The 23775-nt window shown below is 42.0% G+C and overlaps 1 protein-coding gene across 3 annotated transcripts in view; it reads left to right on the forward strand.

The window, feature by feature from the left end:
• BRSK2 (BR serine/threonine kinase 2) overlaps positions 1–23775 on the forward strand; it is a 615416-nt gene that overhangs the window by 430236 nt on the left and 161405 nt on the right. For all 3 annotated transcript variants that reach the window (XM_069223152.1, XM_069223151.1, XM_069223150.1), the window contains exons 9-12: positions 5319–5350; positions 11373–11537; positions 15623–15720; positions 16146–16296. In XM_069223152.1, the coding sequence (XP_069079253.1) occupies positions 5319–5350; positions 11373–11537; positions 15623–15720; positions 16146–16296 (446 nt within the window). The remainder of the gene's footprint in view (positions 1–5318; positions 5351–11372; positions 11538–15622; positions 15721–16145; positions 16297–23775) is intronic.

Genomic DNA, 23775 nt, shown 5'->3' on the forward strand with positions numbered 1-23775 from the left:
ATTAAATTAAAGGATCCAGGAGTGTCTGGTAGTGGACTAAAGAGGCATGAAGTGACTTAAATCTGATTCAGTGTTTAACTGGTATTCAGTACAACCTTGTAAGTAGAGGGGAGACTCAAAAGCAAGATTCCTTTTGTGTTATAACTGCACCCCCTAAACCAGATAGATTTTGCCTTATGAGCCAGCAAGATGTCATGTTCAAGAGTCCAGTGCCGCCAAGAATTCTAGCAGAATCGAGGCACTGATTCATTGGACAAGCACCACTTGGAGAGGTTATTTATTGCCTCACGCAATACAGTGCTTATACCCCTCCCAGGTCTAAATACAGCCTAAAATGCTTCTGTCATCTGCAGCTGCTGCATGGTAGTCTATTTAGTAATCAGCGTATCTCGGTAGGGTATGTTGAAAATTCGATAGAAATTGATGGTGTGTAGGCTAAAGATTGGGTTTACTAAGGGAGCCTCTACCACTCTCTTAAGCTTGTCTAGGACTACACTGGTATAAAATGAGAATTTGTTTCTGTAAAAACTGGAGCGAGCAAGCCAGCTACTTTTTGAAAACTGCTTGCCGATGTCAAATGTGGAAGTAAAAAACTTCAGCTTGCAATAGTCCGTCTTTCCATCGGTACATAGGGCTTGTAATTAGCCAGCAACATCTTCCGTGCGCTTCAGTGTGTAAAGTAGACTGAAAAGGGTAAATTATGCTGCTATTACTTTCAGCTGAATCCTGCAAAAGTTGACACCTCATTAATATACCCCAGGAAGGAAATTCTTGAAGCCAGGAACTATGCCAATTAGTGTTAAAGAGGCGCTCTCTGGGCTGGACAGTGATATGTTCATAGGCCAACATCAAAATTGTTTATGCCAAGACCCTCTTGAGTAAAGACATTTGGTCAAGGCCCCCAAATATCATATCGGTTACTATTTTCTCACAATAGATATGTGAAATGGTAAATATGAGTAAACTAAAATATTGTGCTATTCATCTCCATGAAAAGTAAACAAAGATTTGACATTGAGTTGACCTTATTATAGAATTTCACACATCATATTTGCCAACTAAGCAGTTCAAGAGAAGATTGTTGTGACTTTATAAAGGATAACTCTAGAAATGACGCCCAGTGTTGGTACTTTCGCTCACTCTAAACCCAGTATAATTTCTAAAAAAAAAGTATTCATTGTTGCCTTTAACATTTTGTCAGTGGTATATTTAAGTTTTTAAGCATTCCAATGATTTTTATACCTTCTTTAGAAAGCCTCGTTTTCCCAGGAACTTCGGATAAGCGTTATTGATGTTCACAGATACCTGAGCAGTGACTGATGTTGCCTCTGTTGCCGAAGTCCCACGCCTACCAGAAACTCCCTTAGCACCCCGCAGAGGGAAACTTATAAAAGCATAAAGTAGGGACCGGTTTATTGACTATATTAGGGAAAAGAAATGACCCCTGCAAGTATGAACAAAATCAAATACCTCTGCAGCATTACATTGTGCACAGACTATTGCTACCGTCCATAGTTCTCCATAAGTGCTAACACTCAGCCATAGAATGTGCTCTGTCACTTGGAGTATAAATAAAGCAGCACTTTCTACTGTTGTTGGTCCTGAAGAGCTAAATAATCAGGTAAAAGCTGGATTTTATTCAATCATTTTGTGGGGCAAAAGAGGACAGAATGAACAAATGCTTTGTGTGAAACACAATCACAGAAATATGCCAGCAACACCTCATGATCGTCCTCCCTTACCCCACAGCTGCAGTGAAAGGTAAAGCTTCAGCCTCTGTCAGATGTTTTTTTGGAGGGGTTGGGGCATTTGCTAAAGTATGATTTCTGCTGCCCCCCCCCAGACTCAATACACAATCTTCCCAATGCAGTGTTATCGCACTGCTTCTACGATGGAAACCATGCTTCTCCAAGGCAGCATGTGTCCCATGTATCACAACTCGAGGCCCTCTGATTGATATGCAACAAGGCTAAGCCACTCAAGGCCACACTGTGGCTATGAATAATACTCGCTGTGCCCAAGCCTGATAAATGGCAGCATGGAAATGTAGCCACAAGCGAACAAGCAAAAGTGGTTTGACATCTGTTATCAGCACAATGCTGGACAAATCCTATTTTAGTATCATGGAATTTATCAATGGACTTTTGCTGAGGTACACCAATTTGTGCAAGAAGGCATGGTCGATCATTAGTAGTAGGGTGTATCTGCAAATCCTCTCAGGCCAGCACCATGCTACAGCTTTTTTCACAGTGAACCATCTGCAGTTGAGCTACCCCATGTCCCCCAGAGCTGCAGCTAAACCCTGAACTAGCCACCAAGGATGAACAGCTGTTACACTATTCTTGTTTACTCACCCTACATGCCCTTTCCACTGAACTTGACTACTAGATAGCTGCAAGAGCTCACAACCTTTAGAGGATCATCATTCATAGCAGATTTCCTGTTTAATTGGACCTGGGGTCCCTTGATTATCAATCATGGACGTCGATTAAGCAGAATGCAATGAGTACCAGAAGGGACATTACATGCCCCTTGTCCTTCATGACATCACCGGTAGTGACATCATAGGACTTTTGACCCTGAAGTTTCCCAGGAGAGTATCTTGCCTGATCTTAGCCCTGATAACATCACATAAAGTGATTTTGCTGAAGTTCTATAATAACTGCATAATTAATATTACAATTCAAGACAAACACATTCCTGTTTTGGATACTAACTATATTATGGTCTAGACATGATTTTGAAGGTTCTGGGGCATAATACCAGCCCTGAATTGTAGCAAGCGAGTGAAGAGAGTGAACCAGACCTCTTCTAAGAGGGTTCTAGGAGCCGTGCCTGAGAGGAAAATGTAGAAAAAAATAGATCAGATAGTGCATTTTGAACCCCAATTTTAACATAAATTTGTTAAAATGCCATTGGCTCAGAAAGGATGCTCCTTACGTATATATTCAAGTCCTTCCATGGTGAGTCAAGCCAATGAACCCTGTCACTGTCCAGGAGCTGACCTTATTTTTTCAAAATGTGCTGAGAGTGTCCAATGTGTCAAAAATATTTCCATTGTGCCATGGCCAGCATTTTGTCATGCATGCCCCTTTAGGGCAAAAACTACATAAAATATGCACGAGTCAAAATGTTGCCATCAATGCCATCCATATAGCCTGAATGTCAAAAGTTACCTCAGTATGTCAGGGTCAACATTTTGTCATGGTTACCCTCTCTCATATGCCACAGTTGTCCTCCCTCATAACAACAGTTACCTCAAGTGTGCTAGTCCCACTGTTTTGCCACAGGTGCCACCAAGCCAAGAGTGCCCAGTGTGCCAACTCCATCATTTTCCACGAGTGCCTTATATGACAAGAATTACCTCTAGTATGCCAATACTATTTTTTTATCATTATGCTTACAATCTACTTCCTGTCTGTCCTTATTTTGTCACAGATGCTTGTCATGCTCAGGATTGCTAGCACCAGTATATTGCAGTGGGTGCCTCCACAAAACAAGAATTACCTTCACTATGCCAAAGACAACATCGGACTCACAGGCATGATAACACATTCTCCTCAACACTCACATTCACTCACTCACACCCATTCCCACTCACTCACTCTCACTTATTCATTTTCACTAACTTGCACTCGTTGTCCCTCCCTCTGTTGCTCTCACTCCTACTCTTACTCCCTAATTACCACTCACTTTCATTTATCACTCACACTGATTCACTCATTCACACTCGCTCAAATTTACTTACGCAGACATACTTTTTTACTCACTTGTACTCATTCTTCATCTCACTAACTCTTTTTCTTAGTCACATACAGTCCACTCTCATTCTCATTTATTTCCCACACTCTCTAATACTCCTTCACACTCATTCATTCTCACTCACTGACTTGGAGTCACTCTTACTCTCACTTAGTCTCACTCAGTCTGACTCACTTATACTTACTAACACTCAGTCTCACACATTATTACTCACTACCTGCCACTAACTCTCATTCGCTTTCACCAACGCATACATCCTTACACATAGACACACTCACATGCATGTTTTCTGTCACATAAACACACTCTCACGCGCAAGCACCTACTCAATTTATATTTAAAATAATTTTTACTTACCTCTGCTGCCAGGTAAGGTCACATTCCAGCTAATTGTACTGCATTAAATTAGAGCTAATACAATATTACCACTTTTAGTTTAGTAAACAAATTGGTAGAAAGCAAGGAGAGTGGAGCCCACAAGGGCGAGCTGCCCTATGTCCCAAGCACTGATTTTGCTGCCTCCACGGCTTGGATTCGCAAAGACAGTGCTAGGGTTGCAAGGGCCATGCCAGGGTTCGCAGGTATACCCTCTAAATGACCAGGGGCATAGCTTCAGGTGGATGTTTGGGCTGTTACACCCACCTAAAAAAAATGTTTTCTGATGAATAGTTTGGTATCAGTGGTATCAGTCGGGGATGGTGAGGTGTCTTTCGGATTTAACCTGGGATTTCTGACAAAAACACACACTCTGATCTTAGTTTTGAAAGTCCTCAAAAATGTTGGTTATTTTACAAAATGTTGTGTTGCTGCCACTTAGTACTCCTACCAATCCACATTCCTCTCCCTTTCCACTGCCCCTTAAACTCCTCTCATGCACCCTGCTGTACTTTATCATTGTACGACCGCGTGGTTGTTGGGCTATCTGAACCTCGCCCCTCCAGTCTTACTGACCAAGCTACACCTCTGTAAATGGCGTCCATGATTATCGCCTTCGTCTTAGATGAATCTTCACACTATGCTCAACCACGCCCATGTTGACAGGCTGAACTGGAAGATCTAAGCAGTAATTTTCTGGCCTAACTTTGGAAGCCAGCATCTAGTGGAGCCATTCCTGTTTTCTTTTTTTTTCTTTTCTTTTTTTTTAAACAAAGCAGCTTTCAGTGACGCACAGTGTGAAAATATATCTGATTAAAACATTCCGTCATTACCGATCGTCGAATGACAGAGTGACTCCTAGCATCGGGGCTAGATAGTGGCGCATTTATTTGTAAATAGCTGAACAGTTGTGCAGCTCACTTACATTTGTGGAGATTGCATTGTTGGAACTGTATATAAATTTAACTCGGTGTAGTGCTCTATTGTTTTAGTTGTGGTTTGTGCTTTACAAAAGACTGAAAAAATGGTAAGCTGTGAATATCATAAACAAAACATTACACGTTCATCTAATTTCGGTTATCAGTCAATTGAATGAACTGTTACCTAACTATAAAATATATCCGTATTTTAGCCATCATATTTCTTCCATGGCTAACTACCTCTTTTCCCTTGCTTTGCAGCTTGAAAATATTCAGAAACACATATGGTATATGTAAGTACACTTGCTCCTTGTATGTTTCCTTATCGTGCCTATTTGGCTTTGGAACACTAGTGTTTCTCTGCTTAGTAAGTGGACTGAAAGGACCAGTGGAGGGATGTACAGTGGAACCACACATGCCTTAACAATGCATGCCTTTACAACGACGCCAGAACAATGAATGCTTCTTCACAATGAAAGTCTTTACAAAGATTTTTTTTAACCACAAATATGCCATTACCGCGGAAAAGTACGTATTTCAGAGGTAAGTATAAACCTTTTTTTTTAAATATAAATATATGTATAATGGGTCTAAAATATTTTAGGTAAGTATTACTTATCGCTCTCTTTCTCTCGCTCGCTCTAAATCAGAGGTCTTCAAACTGGGGGGCGGGCCCCCCTAGGGGGGCCTGAAGTGATCCCAAGGGTGGCCCCAGACTCTGGCCAAAATAAATATTATACAGCTAACAGGCCTTTGTTTTAAGCAGAAGCATGTTATTGCAGTTTTAAAAAGGTAACAGTACTTAACTGCAATGTTTAAATAGGTTTAGACATATTTAAACAATGCCATGTTTATAAAAATAATTGTGAAAAATTCTGAGGGGGGCCCAATGATTTTTCTTTTTCAACTGGGGGGGCGCGGCATTAAAAAGTTTGGAGACCTCTGCTCTAAAAAAAAAATATATATATATATATATATATATATATATATATATATATAAAAATAACTTAGTGGTGGTCACCACAAGGTAGTTATAGTCAGGACCTAGTTTCTATAGAAAGAGCGTTTGTTGTTCTGTCTATAACTTTGGCGCTGCTTAACAAATCTTCACAAAATTTTCAAACCTTATACTTTGCTATATTCAGCTTCTGTCTTGAAAGTTGTGGGGTGCTCTGTCAAGGGTAGACCGAGAAAAAGGTGGGGCCCAAGACGCATTCTCCCTATTCATTTTTCCATAGGACGTTTAGACATGCCCACAGCCCGAACCACTAAACAGAATTACACCAAATTTGGCACGAAGCAAGATTCTGTTATGCAGATGATGTTTTTTGTTACTTGGTGTGATTCTGTTCAGTAGTTTCATAGAAAATACAACAAATATAGATATGTAGAGATGTAGATACTCTGCTGATCCAACTATCCCAGTGCTGATATCTGATTGGCTCAGAACACTCCAGCACAAAAGTATTGGCAGCCATCTTGGGACTCAGCTTCAGCGAGTCCCAGAAAAAAAGAAAAGGGGCCAGAGTCAAAAAGCATTTAAAAAAAAATGTATGATCGGATCTGCCTTAAAATTGAAAAAATGAAACACGGTCTCCCATGCTTCGTTATCATAAAGCCCCCAGGTGGGCCAAGTCCCAGGGGCATTTGTTTAAAAATGCGGGGGTAGCCCCCTGGCCCCTTCCTTGTGCCCCAGGGACCACCACTTCCCCGGGGCGATGAATATAATTTATGCAGGGGGCCACTACTTGGGGACCACCACACCGGAGTGAATACTGTGATTAATGTGGGGGGGGGCTGTAGCCCCTCCACTCCCCCAGTGACCACCACCCCTGGAGCAAAACAAAGGGGTCCCTTTAGGACCCCTACTGCCCTGGGGACCACCATCACCTGGGCAACACTGTATTTTTAGTGGGGGGGCTGCGCACCCCCTACTCCCAGCTGCCCTGGGGACCACCCCCCTCCGGGGAAAATGTTCAAAAAAAGAAAGAGAGTCCACATCCCCCAGCCCCAAGTGCCCACCACCCCTGGGGCTATTGTCATTGGAGGAGGGCAACACGGCCCCCCTGGTGGAGCCACTAATGGCCCTTAGGGCTGCCATCGACCCCTGCCCCCCCCCCAAGGCAAGCTCCTGCATTGCCAGGTAGCCGTAACTAAAACTTGCACCCTTAGGTAACTCGTGCCTTCGCCATGCACAGCTCACTCCGCATATTATATCATTGATGACATATTCTATGCCATCTTTCACATTCTCATTGCAACATTTGCAATACAATTATTGGAGAGACAACTGTGCATGGCGAAGGCGCAAGTTATAGTTACCTTAGGGTGCCAGTATTAGTTACTTGAAAGAACTGTAACTATAACTGCTGAATTTCTGTGTTTTTTTATGAGTAAATTCAGAACCTACCTATAACGTCCCTGTAACCTTTGTTTATTTCAGTGAATATATATATTTGTATACAGTATATCTATATTTATAATTATATATGTATATGCATATAAATATGTATATTCCGTTATTAACCCATAAACCCCTAAACCCACACTTACCCTCTAAAAATTCTGTTTCTACCCAAAAACCTATACACACCCTAAACCCTGAAAACCCCTTGCCACCCAAACACCCATACCCACCTTAAACCCTAAAAATACCCTGGCCACTCAAAAACCCTTACCCACCCTAAACTAAAAAAAATCCACTCTCCATATAAAAACCCACACCAACCCTAAACCCTAATAATACCCTTGTCACCTAAAAACCCATACGCACCCTAAACCTTAATAATACCCTTGCCACCCAAAAACCTTTACCCACCCTAAACCCTAAAAATTCCCTTCCCACCCAAAAACCCATACCCATCCTAAACCGTATAAATACTTTTGGCACCCAAAAACCCATACCCGATCCTAAACCCTAAAAATACCCTTGCTCTAACATACATACCTATGTGTGTGTGTGTATATCGTAGTTGGACTCTTGCACTAGGCGAGACAGCTGGTTTAGGGATGACTGCCGTTTTGTTTGTCGTGACTAGGCCAATCCTACAACAAGTCGCAACTGTCGGCCCAACCCTCCGGGCTCACAAGCAGTACCTCACCAAAACTCAACAGTAAAAGGTGATTTCTGGCAGCCTTTACGCTTGGACTCTAGAGTGCGACATCTCAGGGGAGTAATGGTTAAAAGGAGATTACCCTTTTTTCACATGAGTAATACGTCCCTATCACACACAGGCAAGGAAGGAGATGCAGTGAAGTTTTCAATAGGTTTTATTAACAAAACTGCAATCTACTGTAAAATGCATGAGCTGCAATGATTGAGATAATGAACAATACAAGAATCAGAATTGTAAAGATGAGTCATGAATACAAAATCCCCCACCATCTTGCAATAAAAATGAAGTGTAAAAGATCCCTAAAACCCTACCATGGAGAACCTAATCTCTAACTTTAACGAGAGGTAGGTGTGTTAAACCTAATCTGCCACTACAGGTCCATGAGAAGAGCCCCTCAACCCTCGTTACCATTGAATGAGGATTCTAGATAGACTCCGTGGGCACACAAAGTCTAGGTCTGCATCATGGCGACGTGTAGTATAGATAGCGTTGATGGCATCTGATAGGAATCCCTCTGATAAAGATGTATTTATACATATCTTGTAGGACCCCTAATGCAGGTATGTTCCCAAACAATAGATAAGGAGGCGTGCTTGGTGCTGAAATTATATAAACAATTCCCTCCAAAAAGTGCATTATGTTTCTGTCACGCATAAGTGGTAAAGGGACATGATGTGCATACCTACGTATCTCACTTAACTATGACGCTGATAGTGACACCTTCATAAAGTAAAAACATTTCACTAACTATAAACCCAGCAGCCATTTTGAAAGAAATAATTAAATAAATAGGCTAAGACATTGCAAGCTGAATAGGTTAAAAGTTACTAGGTGACGGGGCATAGGCCTGGAAGCCAGAAGGCTAAGCTAAAACATCTGAGTGCCATTCAAGCTAAATAAGATCCACTACACACACACACACATACATATAATACTTTTACCTACATTTTCTCAAAGTTGTGCGTAGCAAAGGCATATTCGTTTAAAAAAGTAATTGGAAAGACTTTCGTTGTAAAGACGCATTCATTGTTCGGACTTTGTTGCAAAGGCTATGCATGGTTCCGGTGTCATCAGAAATGCTGTTTCCCCTAGTGGAGATGCTCAGTCAGTATAGCCACTGGATAATGTCTAAATGCTAAACGTATTGTCCAGACCAAATGCTCCTTTGCCTCATTTGGGGCACATATGTTCTCAGTTCTCTCTGTACAATGTCCAGAATGCTGCAGGTGGTTGAAAGTTTCTCTCTGTACAGTGCCCAGAATTCTGGAGGTGACTGAAGTTTTCTCTCTGTAAAATGCAGAGAATGCTGCAGGTGACTTGAAGTTTTGTGTTGACCTCTGAAACATACTTTAATCGTAATTGGAAACGTGTAATCATATGTCCAAAATTCCTATTACTAATGTGCAGTTGGGCTTTTACAGACTCCCTGAGAGGGGAATAAGCAAATAAAAAGGGAAGCAAAGATTTGTAACCACTAAATTATTTATAGGGCACCGACACCTATTTTTGAGGGCTCGCACTAATTTTTTTGCCTCAAGCAGTTACTGCAAGCTAAAGATGCATATGGGAATGATAGAGGAGGAGAAAATAGAAAAAGCATCACAAATGGAGAAAGCAGAAAGCTGTACGAGTGACCTGGAGGGGCAGGGAATGGCTGCAAATGAATTAAAGAGGCCCGAGATGGCTTCAGGGTTACACTACCTCAGTATTCCGTGCTTGCACATTTAATTACAGCAGCCGCATGTTTCAGAGGAGAGTTTTTGGGCTGCATGACTGTAATTGAATGCTAAAGGTATTTTTTTCTTCATGCAGCTCATTTTCTTCAAATGAAACAGTGCTGCATTAAACACACACACGCACTTCTTTTAAACATTCAGAAAGGGGACGGATTTCCCTTTGTGAACGTTAAAAAAATGTTTGTGAACGGGTTAGCACTTCCTTTCAGGATTCGATAACCAATTATTGGTTAGCAACCGAAACTGTGGTTGCAACTATAGATGAAAAGCACTCTAAATTGCAGTTTGGAGAAGACAAGTATGCTCCTTCCAATCCGCGGTGTGGTATGCATTTCTAAAACCATTCTGCAATTTGTTAAGTAGTTCAAGAATCGCAAAATGGGTTTAGTATAAGAATACACTAAAAAGCCATTCAGCGGTGGCAAACCCTGTGATTTAGCTAATCACAGGGTTTCCAAGTCCTAAATCTTTTTGATGGTGGAATTGCAATATTACGACTCAAAATCCCTGTTCTGTAAATATATGCAGTTCATTATAATTTTCTATTACTGCATCTTTCAAGAAAATGACTCTTAACTTACCCCTTCCCACCCCATCCATTCTCTGGCTACTTCACCTGGAGCGATCGTGCTAAATTTCTTCAGATAGCAAAATTACAGCAAAGTGCATCTGCCTGAGGGAGAAAGGGGAGGGAAGACACGTCAGCTCCTAGAAGCATTATACCATGTTACTTAGCACTGTGTTCGATATCTCTAGAAAATCACCCTAACCTTTACCAGATGTCTCTCCAGATGCTTCAGACCTAGAGTGTTCTATAACTTCCCCGACTACATATTCAGTGTTAGATATGATTGTTTTTCAAGGTTCTCACCTTTACTGTGATGCTGGTAACCAACCTTTGAAATAATAGGCTCCTTTCAGAATTGCATATATTTAATAAGCATGCAGAGTACAAAGTAAATGTCCTTTAGAGCAGTTGAAAAATGCATGAAGAGTGCCGGGTGCTACTTAGACTTCTGGTAACTTACCTTACTTATTATTCCAGGTCCCAAATATTCGTATCTAGCCTAGTCTGGCCTGATACAGTTTAGTGTTTGATCCTGACTCCCACTAAACTACTTTTCATTCTTGTCCTCAAGCTTCCTACTGGGTTTTTGTGTATAAAGTGTATTACAATGAAGCTCATACTCACTCAACTAATTATGATACTTTCAAATTAAATACAACAGGAGCTTCAACAATTGAAGACCTTCAGTAGGGATTTTGCCATGAAAAAGTCAAGTCTTTCTTCCATGTGTCTTACATTCTTAAATCTTAAAATTCGGACTGGGCTCATTTTACCCTTATATCTGAGAGAGAACCATTTGGGAATTTGATGTGATGGTTTACATTGTACAGTGCTCTGTACAATGGCTGTATCAGCAGTAGCACTGCACAAACTGAGCCTACTGTCCTCTCTGCAGAGGTGGGAAGAACGAGCCGGAGCCCGAGCAGCCCACGCCGCGGAAGGTGCAGATACGATCCCTGCCGTCCTTGGAGGACATCGATCCTGATGTACTGGATTCAATGCATTCCCTGGGCTGCTTCCGGGATCGCAACAAACTTTTGCAAGACCTACTTTCAGAAGAGTAAGACATGGCTGTTATTTAACATTTAAACAAGGTAGTGGGTTTTAGTTGGCTGACCTCATGTGGGTTGCAGAGGGATTATGAAACTTCCATTGTTCCACAGGGCCAATAGCTTTGCATGCTGAACTACTGTTGTGCATTTCTGTGACCCCACTCAGTATTTCTTGGAATCCAGTCTTCACGTCGATTGAGCCCTTTGCTTCCCTGCAAAGAGGTCAGCTCTGTGGGGTGGGAAAATGTTTATCCCCCAAGCTAACACAGCTCTTAAACCTCCACAGACATGCATGTTTCTGAGAACCTACAGATTCATTCTCGCTGTACACACACTTTTTAAATTTAGTGCCAATATGAAAAAAAACTAAACAAAAAGCAAATTTAGCCATGCTTGAGAACACTGTCAAAAGGTTATTATATAGTCCATTTTATTAAACATAAGTAGGCATATACTATTTTTTAAACGGTTTGTTCAGATTTTCCATGCAAGTACAAAGGTACAGGCATTGTATATGGTTTCCCATCATATTAGAATGCACCGGTATTGACATGGGTGTTGGCCTGCAAGGCATGTAGTAGTAGTGGGTTCTCGGTATAGGAAACAGTGCATTATTATATCCCACTCTAAATTTGACTTTGAAATACAAAATGCATCTTGTCTTGGCAGAATGACAGACCTTCTGACAAGACAACTCTTTACAGGCAGATTTCAATATAAGAATGAAAAATAACAATATAATTTGTGATGTCATTTGTGACACAATTTATGAGGTCATGGGAAGTATATTAGGACCTATATATATTCATAATTGACCACAATTTGGGAATTTTCAGTTTTTTATGTGTGCCAAGTCATCACCAACCCTCTTCCCAGCTGGATCAGCTGTGCATGACTTTGCCCATGTGCAGCCGGCTCTGGGCACATGACCAAGCAGTAGGCATTTTACAGCGCATTCTTGTGACTTTAGAGCATTTATCTTTTGAAAACAAGTAATTGCCAACATACCCACCTAGCTACTGTAACACTGTGGCCAACCAACAGTGTTTGCTTTCACCGAAGCAGCAGCTTTTGTGGTTAAGAAACAATCCTGTCAGTGGGACATTTTAAATATGGCAGGGCGTAAAAGGCTGTCCCTTCCCGGCCCAGCTCTACATACCTGCAGTCTACTTTAAATGGAGCTCTTAATCTTCCTTCAGTTATGTAGTCTGTATCAACTGCAGCCCAAATATTGATTGACGATATTACACTTTTCAGGGATTGATAAACAGTCTGATAGTTAATCATAAGTCATAATCATAAATATAATGTCTCACTATTGGTGTAATTTAGTTCTAAATTTTCTTTGTGGGTGCAAAACACCATAATGCCAATAGGATTTGTCAAGCATGTATATATTGGAGCACTACACATGTATAGCACCTTGTAATAATTTAGAAACGTAATATATTTCTTGCCAACAGTGCACACAAGATAGACCTTGTTTCCCTTCTTCAGATTGGTAATCCACACCCCATAGGATGTGGTGAATAATTTCTTTAATCATCCTTGCGCCATCATACAGAAAATAGATGATTTAGCCACATAAATATGTTATAGATGATTCAGCCAGCACATGTTTCGTCCAACACTTTCTCAAGGCTGATTGATTGTCACATTGATCACATATAAGAGACAGAACACATAATTTGTATGTCAGTATGATGGTATCCCTGTATAACTGTTCAACTGGTACACCCTTTCACCATTTTGTGTGCACTACCATAATATTGAAAAACATAATGTAGGAATACCATTTCCATGTGTATCAATGAAAATGTTATATATTTTTAATTTTTAAAAACAAACTGATCAATCTTGTGAACTGAGAGCATCACTCTCAAGAGATAGTGCAAACCGCCACTACAATGCATAGGACTGAAAATAAACAGTACAAATGCCAATATAGTAAATATATTCATGCCGTGACTCCCACCAGCACTCTCACCACCTCCAAACAATACCAATAGTAGTCTGGAAGATCTTAGAAAATAATAATTTGTAATCCCAAGTCTCCATAGAAAAGGAGCATCCACAATCTAGAGTTAAGACCCAAAGATGAATGCAGAGGCTTCAGTGGTTATCTAGGCACTTGTACTGTTCATACTCAGCCTTACGCATTGTGGTGGCAGTTTGCCCTATCTCTTTGGGCTGATGGTCAATGTTCACAATGTCCATCTGTTTTAATTCTTAAAAACTAGAAATATGTAACATTTTTATTGATACATGTGGAAATGGTGTTCCCAGACACACACTGGTGAAAGGTGCAAGGGTGCACCAGTTGAAAAAAGTTTTATAGGGATACCGTCATACTGACATGTGCATTGCGTTTCTTTATCTTTTATGTAATCAATGTGGCATTCAATCAGCCTTGAGAAAGTCCAGTGTTGGGCGAAACACACGTCGGCTGAATCATCTGTAATATTTCTGACTGAATCATCTATTTTCTGTTTGATGGTGCAAGCATAATTAAAGAAGTTATTCACCACTTCCTGTGGGTTTTGGACTGCATTGGAAAGGCTGGCAGAAAGCCAGTGCTGGGGGCCATGGGGGACCCTTGCACTGCCATGACCTTGTCGTGGGCAGTCCTGGGGTCCCCCTGCCAGCACCCTCGGAATGCAGAATGCGAGGGTGCTAGTGTGCCACGACATTGGCCCCAGCACCCTCGGAATGCAGAATGCGAGGGTGCTGGTGTGAGACAGCATTGACCTCACCTCCCTTAAGGGAACTGAGGCGAATGCCTCTGCACTGTTTCCACCAGGCTGACCGGCGGAAACGTCGTAATATGACGTTTTCACCAGTCATCCTGGTGGAAACGTCATGATACAAGGCCTCATCCTCGCGCCTTGGACAGTCGTACCACCAAAGTCATAATCGGGCCCTTAGTCTTTGTTGCTTTCTTGCAAGTCCTTTTTAACTGTATGGTTCAGAAACACTCCCTTCGTAGATTGCCATTCATTTAGTTGTTCTTTTCCCATAACTCAAGATTGCCTGAGGACTTTTTTTTATTTTTTATGCCTGACCCAGATAGGAAAATTTGCTGACTTGCCAAGGTCGTGTAATCCAGGAAATCATAAGTAAAACATACATGCTTGCATACATACACCCATATATGGAAGGGCTTTTGGTGAGCCCTCTACATACATTGATTTGTTACCTGTTGTTCACATTTTATGTCTACCCACTACAGCATGGGGAAGTGGGTCAGCCCACTTTAGCTATTGGCTCTCCTGCGCAATTAAAGCATTTTCCTGATCACATGTGTACATTCTCTAAAAAGAAGTGGCCTTTTTTCAATTGCTAATGCTTCCAGCTCTCTAAAGCATACCACACATAGGCAGTTCTTCACTGATTTCTATGACCTAAGGCTACTGCGGGTCATCACTATGTTTGTCCTTAAAGCTGATGACAGCGAGACCACTTTGCCTTTATGGTCATTGCTCAGTTTTTAGTCTTAATATTAGTTGATATTTTACTGGTCATATGTGGAAAATAAGAGATTTTCAGTGCTTCTGCACAATTGAAGAAGAAGCATTTCTATGAGAGGCACCTGCGATGAACAACCCGTATTTAGAACCATGGATGAGTGGCTAAAGTTGCTGGTCAAATGGATAGATTAGAAGGGCATGAATATAATTTGTCGTGTGTGTTGCTGTTTGTACTGTATTTGCTTAAATAGTGTCTCTGTGGTCGATGTGGGTTGGGTAGGAAAGGGACTTGACCAACCTAACCATGGAGACAGTTCTTGTACAGTCCAAGACAGGGCAAGTTAGATAGGCAAGTTTTTTTGCCTTCTCTGGAAATGTTTAAAGTATGGTTCCACAAGGAGGTGGGATGAAATGGTGTTCTAATGCATGGGAAGTCCACAAGAGACAATGCAAAGTGAGGGTATGAAAAGGTCTTATATTTTTGCAGGTTCTGGGAGGACATGAGTGGTGAACCTCTTTCCCTTAACCCTAAGTAGGATCCTGCACCAAGCAGTTAAATCATTGGACTTCAATGCAAACCCTGTTGTTTGATTTCGATTTTCCCTACTTTTATGTCTTTTAATCAGAGACAACCAAGAGAAAATGATCTACTTCCTATTACTGGATCGGAAAGAAAGGTATCCGAGCCATGAAGACGAGGATCTACCCCCAAGGAATGAAATAGGTACTCTGCACAAACCTCTTCTCTGTGGAGGGACTTACAGTACTGGTACAACTGTGATCTATCTGGAAGGAAGGACTTGGAATAAAAGCATGTCTCAACAGTCCTGCAGTATCAGACATCATCACTTCAGTGGAATCTTTTGGTTCATTAAAGTGCCATTGATTCCCTCATAATTGCACATTGCACATTTTAAGGCATTCCCTCATTCCATCATCATTGATCGCATGCACTTCCATTAAGTCTCATCTATTACTAGGGCAATGAAATGTTTTGCACCCATGTTTCACAAATGGTTATATTTTAAGATGCTTAATTATCTAAAGAAAAAGGCAAGTAGAGTTAGTATCACAAATAATGAGAAAAATTGGGACTGGCTCTATCTGAATCATTTTCTTTCATAAAGTTTTCTTTTATCCATTCCCAAGATCCCCCCAGAAAACGTGTGGACTCACCTATGTTAAATAGACATGGCAAGCGGCGGCCAGAGAGGAAGTCTATGGAGGTGCTCAGTGTGACAGATGGTGGGTCCCCAGTTCCAGCACGCAGGGCGATTGAAATGACGCAACACAATCAGAGGTAGGTGATATCTGGAGCCATGGTACTTAAACAAGCCCACTATTTACTCACAGCCTTGCAAAAACGAGGGCGAAGGCTTAGCAAGGGCAAATTAACAGATGTACTCAGGACTTGTAATTATTCTTCGCATATTATATTACATGGGATTCCACCTTGCAAAGGCTGAACGATCCCAGTACCATACAAAGGAGGCACCTTCTTACAATCGGTAAACCACCACCTGACATGGTGACAAAAATACTACCTGACCAGTTAAGGTTAATAATCTACTTAGTGTGGAATACCCCCCTATGAAGGGTGGATAACTGTATTTAGCAGCATGAATCTGTTACAAGGCCTAATTACGAGTGTGGTGGTTTAAGGTGTTGGTAGTCCGACTACGGCACTCTGGGCTGTCAAAATGCCCAATTACGACTTAGGCGGGTGGACCCGCCTAAAGACAGACATCCCTGTCAGCATCACAGATCCTGACGGGGTGACAGCAATCGAGCTTGTAACCAGCCATGGCGGTGCTGAACTCAGCACTGACTGGCTGATCACAACTCCACTTTCTGCCATCTTTTTCATGGCGGGAAAAGGCTGGTGGAAAGCTAGTGCCTGGGGCCACAGGTAGGCCCCGCCCAGCACCATCGGAATGTGCACTGTCTGCTTTGCAGACAGTTAGCCTTCCTAGGGTGCTGGAGTTCTAGGATATTGGCCTCAGCCCCCTTAAAGGAGCGGGGCCAATATCCTAGGAATGTGGCAGGAACTCGTATTGCAATGTTCCCGCCAAGCTGCGCCCTGGGGGGATGTCACCACCATGGTGAGACAACCAAACTTGTAATCAGGTCCATAGAATCAAATGCTTTTCATTTGCTATCCATCCTGTGGTTGGACCGAGAATTTTTCTTTGGTTGTTGTTAACATCCTGTGAGCATGGAGCATGACTGTATTCAAACAATTTGTATGACATCAGCCCTAAACATTTTACCCTACAAAATGTCAGGTTACTTTTTCCAAAACCAGGGTTGAACTGAAAATGACATAGCTCCTAGAGCTTGGTGTTTTGTAAGGTGAGAATATCCTCATGGTCTCACAGTTAGGGGAACCAATGGGGTCAAGTTTTGTAGCATCAAGCTGATGCTTTAGTGACTTTTGTAGCAAGTTGTACATAACACGTGTATTTAGATAATATCCTAAATGTAGCCTCACTACCAGTTCAAAATATCACTTTTTGCTTCTGTTCAGGAAATCAGAACTTATTCACAGGTGGGGATAATGGACACTGAATGTGTAATTTATATTTTCCCATTGAACACAAAGAAAAGCTTCTACGTCAAAGGAAATAACATAGGGCTAAAAGAGACCTGCACACGTTCAGTGTATCTTTTTTGGAGTAGTTTTAGAAGTTACATCAAGCTCTCCAGTGAGCACCATGATTTGTAGCTTTACCAGTGTACCAAGTAGGCCAAGGGCAATCCAAGATCAATGCAGTACAACAATGACCTCCTGTTGAAGCTCATCATACCCCAGAAAGACATACACTAAATCGTCCGGTGGCTCATCATCATCGGCTGCAAAAATAAGAGGGGCTGCTCACACTCACTGGGAATTCCATTAAAAAATAGCAAAGCCTTTACTTTTAATTTACCCTCACCAAGGCACAGGAAACAGATATATATCTGTGATAGCACTTTTAAGTAAACATATGATTTCTTTCTTAAGAATCACTTTATTCCAAAACAGGTTGACGAAAATATCCTTGTTGAAACAAACATTGAAGACCACAGATTTTCCAGCTAACTCTAAGAAAGTTTTAACACACTTATTGCCAGACTCCTCTCACCCTCCAAACACTTACCAGATGAGCTCGATAATGATGTAAGGAAAAAAATGTCATGTGATGATTCTGAAATTTTTTAAATATGAAAGAATATGGAAAGATTTTTTAGCCCTGTCCATCAAACAATTTGTGGGCAGTTTGAGTTATGTATAAAAACTGCACATACCTTTGAATGCACTTGATGAAACTCCCTTGATATAAGTTCTGGATCCCCAAAAGAAGGAGTATCTTTGAGGCATTCCCCTGTAGACTTGTATCGTATCTCCTGCTCCCTCCCTTCCTACCATGTTTTGAGAGTATGTCTCCCTTTTATCAAACTCCCTATACTACAGTCCCTCTCCCTGCAACCAAACGGTTTCCCTCTCTCCACTCCACAACCTACATACTTCATTGTGTTACTTTCTTATTCATCTATTTTTTTTAATTGGTCTCCATCACTTTACCCACAATTCCCTAATCCCCACTTCCCACCTTTCTACTTTTCCCCATCTGCCGTACCCGTGTTTAATGTCGGCTACACTGCTCCCCATTGCTCTTCCGACTCTTGTCTACTTTACTACTGTTTTGTGCTTTACTCACTGTTTAAAAATGTTCCCCAAAATTACATTTCAGGCCTATTAATAGTTAGATGATTATTCTTGAAATTCCTAAAGGTGTAAAAAATGTAAAAAACTTTTTATGTTTCCCTGTTTAGACATGGAATAGGATTCTTAACCCCTTAGCTGCAGGTCCTCCCCCCTCACCCCCCTTGTGCTGAGCCCTTTTTTGGCTACTTGGGTAGTTCACGCTTAGGCCCCCCATACCTTTTTGTCCACATAAGCTATCCAGGCCAAATTTGTGTCCTTTTTTTCAAACATCCTGGGGATTCTAAAGATACCCAGAGTTTGTGGGTTCCCCTGGAGGAGACCGAGAAATTCACCAAAATACAGCTAAAATGTGGGTTGTTTGGGAAAAATGGGAACAAGTGCTGCAGAAGAAAATATCTTTGTTTTTTCCTGCAAATGGGATCAATAAAGGCTTTGCAGTGCTAAAATCACAATTTTCCCAGCTTTCAGGAACAGGCAGACTTAAATCAGAAAACCAAATTTTTCAACACAGTTTTGGCATTTTACCGGGATATACCTCATTTTTGCTATATTTTCTGCTTTCAGCCTGCTTCCAGTTAGTGACAGAAATGAGTGTGAAACCAATAGTAGACCCCAGACAGCTAAACATTTCTGAAAAGTAGACAAAATTCTCAATTCAGCAAGGGTCATTTGTGTACATCCTTTAAGGTTTTCCTATAGAAAGTAACAGTTGAAATAAAATATTGAAATTGAGTTGAAGAAAACAGCCATTTCTGTCTACGTTTTGTTCTGTAACTTTTTATCCAAGACTCCAAGTCTCCCGATAAAAATGGTACCTTACTTGTGTAGGTAGGTCTAGTGTACGCAACAGGAGACTCCCTAAAACACAACGCGGACATATCACATTTTTCCAATTAAAATAGATGTGTTTTTTGCAAAGTGCGTAGCTGTGCATTTTGGCCTTTAGCTCAGCTGGCACCTAGGGAAACCTAGCAAACCTATACATTTTTTAAAACTAGACACCTAGGGGGATCCAGAATGGAGTGACTTGTGGGGCTATAACCAGGTTCTGTCATCCAGAAATCTTTGCAAACCTTGGAAAAAAAAACACATTTTCATCTCACTTTCAGCAATGCAAAGTTTCTGCCCACAACAGAAAATGGCCCAAAACACAACGTGGACACATCACATTTTTCCAATGAAAACTGATGTTTTTTTGTGAAGTGGCTAGCTGTGGGTTTTGGCCTTTAGCTCAGCCGGCACTTAGGGAGACCTAGCAAACCTTTACATTTTTAAAAACTAGACACCAAGGGAAATCCAGAATAGGGTGACATGTGGAGCTCTCACCAGTTCTGTCACCCAGAATCCTTCTCAAGTCTCAAAACTTGTCTAAAAATCAATTTTCCTCACATTTCAGCAATGCAGAGTACTGGAATCTGAGAGGAGCCACAAACTTCCTTGCACCCAGAATCCCCCCAAGTCTCCTGATAAAAATGGTACCCCACTTGTGTGGGTAGGCCTAGTGCCCGCGACAGGAAACGCCCCAAAACTCAACATGGACACATCACATTCTTCCTCCAAAAAAAACAAATGTGTTTTTTGCAAAGTGCCTAACTGTGGATTTTGGGCTCTAGCTCAGCCGGCACATAGGAAAACCTAGCAAACCAATACATTCTTTTTAAACTAGACACCTAGGGGGATCCAGAATGGAGTGACTTGTGGGGCTATAACCAGGTTCTGTCATCCAGAAATCTTTGCAAACCTTGGAAAAAAAAACACATTTTCATCTCACTTTCAGCAATGCAAAGTTTCTGCCCACAACAGAAAATGGCCCAAAACACAACGTGGACACATCACATTTTTCCAATGAAAACGGATGTTTTTTTGTGAAGTGGCTAGCTGTGGGTTTTGGCCTTTAGCTCAGCCGGCACTTAGGGAGACCTAGCAAACCTTTACATTTTTAAAAACTAGACACCAAGGGGAATCCAGAATAGGGTGACATGTGGAGCACTCACCAGGTTCTGTCACATAGAATACTTTGCAAACCTCCTCAAAATTTGGCAAAAGAATATTTTTTCTGCACATTTCGATGATGGAAAGTTCTGGAATCTGAGGGAAGCCACAAACATCCTTCCACGAGCATTCCCCCCAGCCCCCTGATAAAAATGTTACCTCACTTGTGGAGGGACAGGGAAGGTCCCAAAACATAATGTGGCGATAATGATAACTAAGATGAGTGTACTAATTAGTCCTGGGATCGAGGCCTTGATAGGGAAACCTATCAAACTCAGACATTTCTGAAAAGTAGACATCAAGGGGAGTCCAAGGAGGTATCGCTTGTGAGGATTCCCCAATGTTTTTTTCCCCAGAATGTCGTGCAAAGGTAAAACATTGAGAAAAAAACACTATTTTTCCTTGTATCTCTGTGATGTAAACCACAGGAATTTGCAGGGATCCACACACTGCTTACCACCCAGCATTCCCCAACTTGTCCCAATAAAATGCTACCCCACTGCTGTGCCTGGGCTTAGTGCCCCTGACAGGAATGGATCACACAACGGTCAATGGTAGTCTTTACATGAGGGCCACTGTTGACACTCGGGTGATCCATTCCTGACGCAGGCACTAGGCACAGTGGGGTTGCATTTTTATCAGGACACGTTGGGGAAATGCATATTCCTAAATTTGTTTGCTGCACAAATTGCTGAAGGAAGTCAACATCCAAAAAAGAGATGGACATAGTCATTTGGCAAAGAGTTGGCCGTATCTATTTACATCCAGCGTCACCAGTAAAAGGTGGAATTTGGGGATTAACTAAATTGGGGATCAGCCACAAAAACACTCTTTCTATGCTTGCTGCCACATGCACCTGCTCTCTGGGTTGGGCTAACCCACTGTTATCCCGCTGCACAGGCAGTGCTTGCGAAGGGACAGCATGACTCTCCTCACTGTCTCCCTCAATCACTGGAAGATGAGTCGTCGGATGTGACTCCGACAACTGAAAAATAACTCCCAGAGTGTGCTCCATTGTCCTCTCCCTCGGATGCTGTCTCAGTATCTGCTGTCTCAGTCTCTGATCCTGCCTCAGAGATGTCCTCCATAACCCAAGTTAAGGCTTGAGCAGCAGCATCCAACGAAACGCCATCTCTGCAACTGGCTAAACTGTCCCTCTAAAACAGTAAATGTCAGTCACCTTACCTTCGCTACTTCCCTCAATCAGCAGGATCTCTGAAGACACTGAAAAAAACAAAAAAAGACACACAATTACTTTACCTTGCCACATACCCATCATCACAGCCTTTAGCACTTGTAGCGCCCAGTCCGACAATCATTTTTTGGGCTCCCACTCCCATGACCCCTCCTCGGATTCCCTCACTACCACCAAGCAAAAGTGCCCGTCCTCTCTCCATAGCACCCCTCGCACATACATTTCATTTGTTTTAAAGCACAGGTAATGGCTTTACTAATCCACTCAGCTCTTCACATTAAATACAGATCTGTTCTTTGTAGCAGCATTATAAACCTTCTGCGCTACTTTCTGGCATCAAAGCTGCCACTAGACAAAAGTCCAATCTCTTTCTCTAGCAGGAACATAATCACAAGTGTTATCTAGATGTTCTTATTGCTGCCTAAAAGCTAGGGTCAAAACGGAACAATTGGAGTATGTGCATTGCTTTGAGAATTAATAAAATTGGTGACAAAAGAAATCCCTAGAGTGCATCGTTATTCTGGTGATGTGTACATGTTACAGAGGTATGGTCGACCTCTGACACTGGCACCGGCAACTGGTAAAGAAGCGCACTAGGATAGATATATACCAGTAACTCCAACTCTAGTTACGCGACCCCCAGCATTTTTTGCAATAAACCTTTTTACACACAGTATGCCTGAGTGCACGTCTTTCAGTTACTTTCTGTGACTGCTGGTGTTTTATATATAAAACTTATGCATATAGATAGGGCGAGAGTGTGTCCCTCTCCTTATGTATATGTAAAGAGATAACTTTTATATGTGTATGTGGTTTCCCTGGGGGCAGATCGCAGCCCCCAGGGAAACCACACATGCATTCACAAAAGTGATTTTGTTATACATGCAAAGCACCGGATGATTTTTAAAACCCCTCCCTAGTGTCGTGATCATGGCCCGCACCAGGGACGATGTGCATGTGTCGGCCATTGGCCGACACACACACCGATAGGGTTAAGCTTGGAATGTTCTTCACCAGTGCTTCTTTTTTTTTAATATAGGAGCTATTCAAAAAGGAATCTCACACTTGTGAGTAATTTATACATGTAGGTTTAATAAACTTTGTAGTAGGTTTAGTATGTTGGGCTATTCACAAATCCAAGTTTTAAATCACTACAAAGTCTCGATTTACACTTCCCACCCTCTCAAAAAAAGGGAGAAGACAAATTTACAACACTAAAGTCACTATTGCCAAAAAAGAGCAGAAGTAAGTACAATACTATACTGACACTGCAAAACCTGCCAATAGAAAATAGTGAAGGTAGGGACTTAAAATAAAACTCTCTGAGATATATTATTACATTAAATTTAATTATTTCAAATAGTTAAACATCTAAATATAATTTAGAGGGTCATTACTACCCTGGTGGCCGGTGGAACACTGGCGGTAACTCAGGCTGGCGGTGTTTCGCCAGTGTATTATGACCGTGGCGCATTAGCCACTGCCATACTGCCGGCCCTTCCACTATACCGCCAGACTTCTGCCAGGCTGTCATAATCCCCAGGGCAGCGCTACCCTGGGGATTATGATCCCCCAACCACCAGCCTGTCCATGGCGGTAAACACCGCCATGGACAGGCTGGCGTAAGGGGGACTCGGGGTGCCCCTGGGGGCCCTTGCACTGCCCATGTGCTTGGCATGGGCAGTGCAGGGGCCCCCATGCACAGCCCCATCGTGCATTTCACTGCCCGAATTTCGGGCAGTGAAATGTGCAACGGGCGCTACTGCACCCGCTGCACATCAACATCAATGTTGATGTGACTTTTCCGCGGGGCCAGCGGAAATGTCAAAATAGGGTGCACGCATACTGCCAGCACTGGCGGTATTGTGGCACCTGCGGCGGTC

This window comes from Pleurodeles waltl, chromosome 3_1 (genome assembly GCF_031143425.1).
Source record: "Pleurodeles waltl isolate 20211129_DDA chromosome 3_1, aPleWal1.hap1.20221129, whole genome shotgun sequence".
NCBI classification, from domain to species: domain Eukaryota; kingdom Metazoa; phylum Chordata; class Amphibia; order Caudata; family Salamandridae; genus Pleurodeles; species Pleurodeles waltl.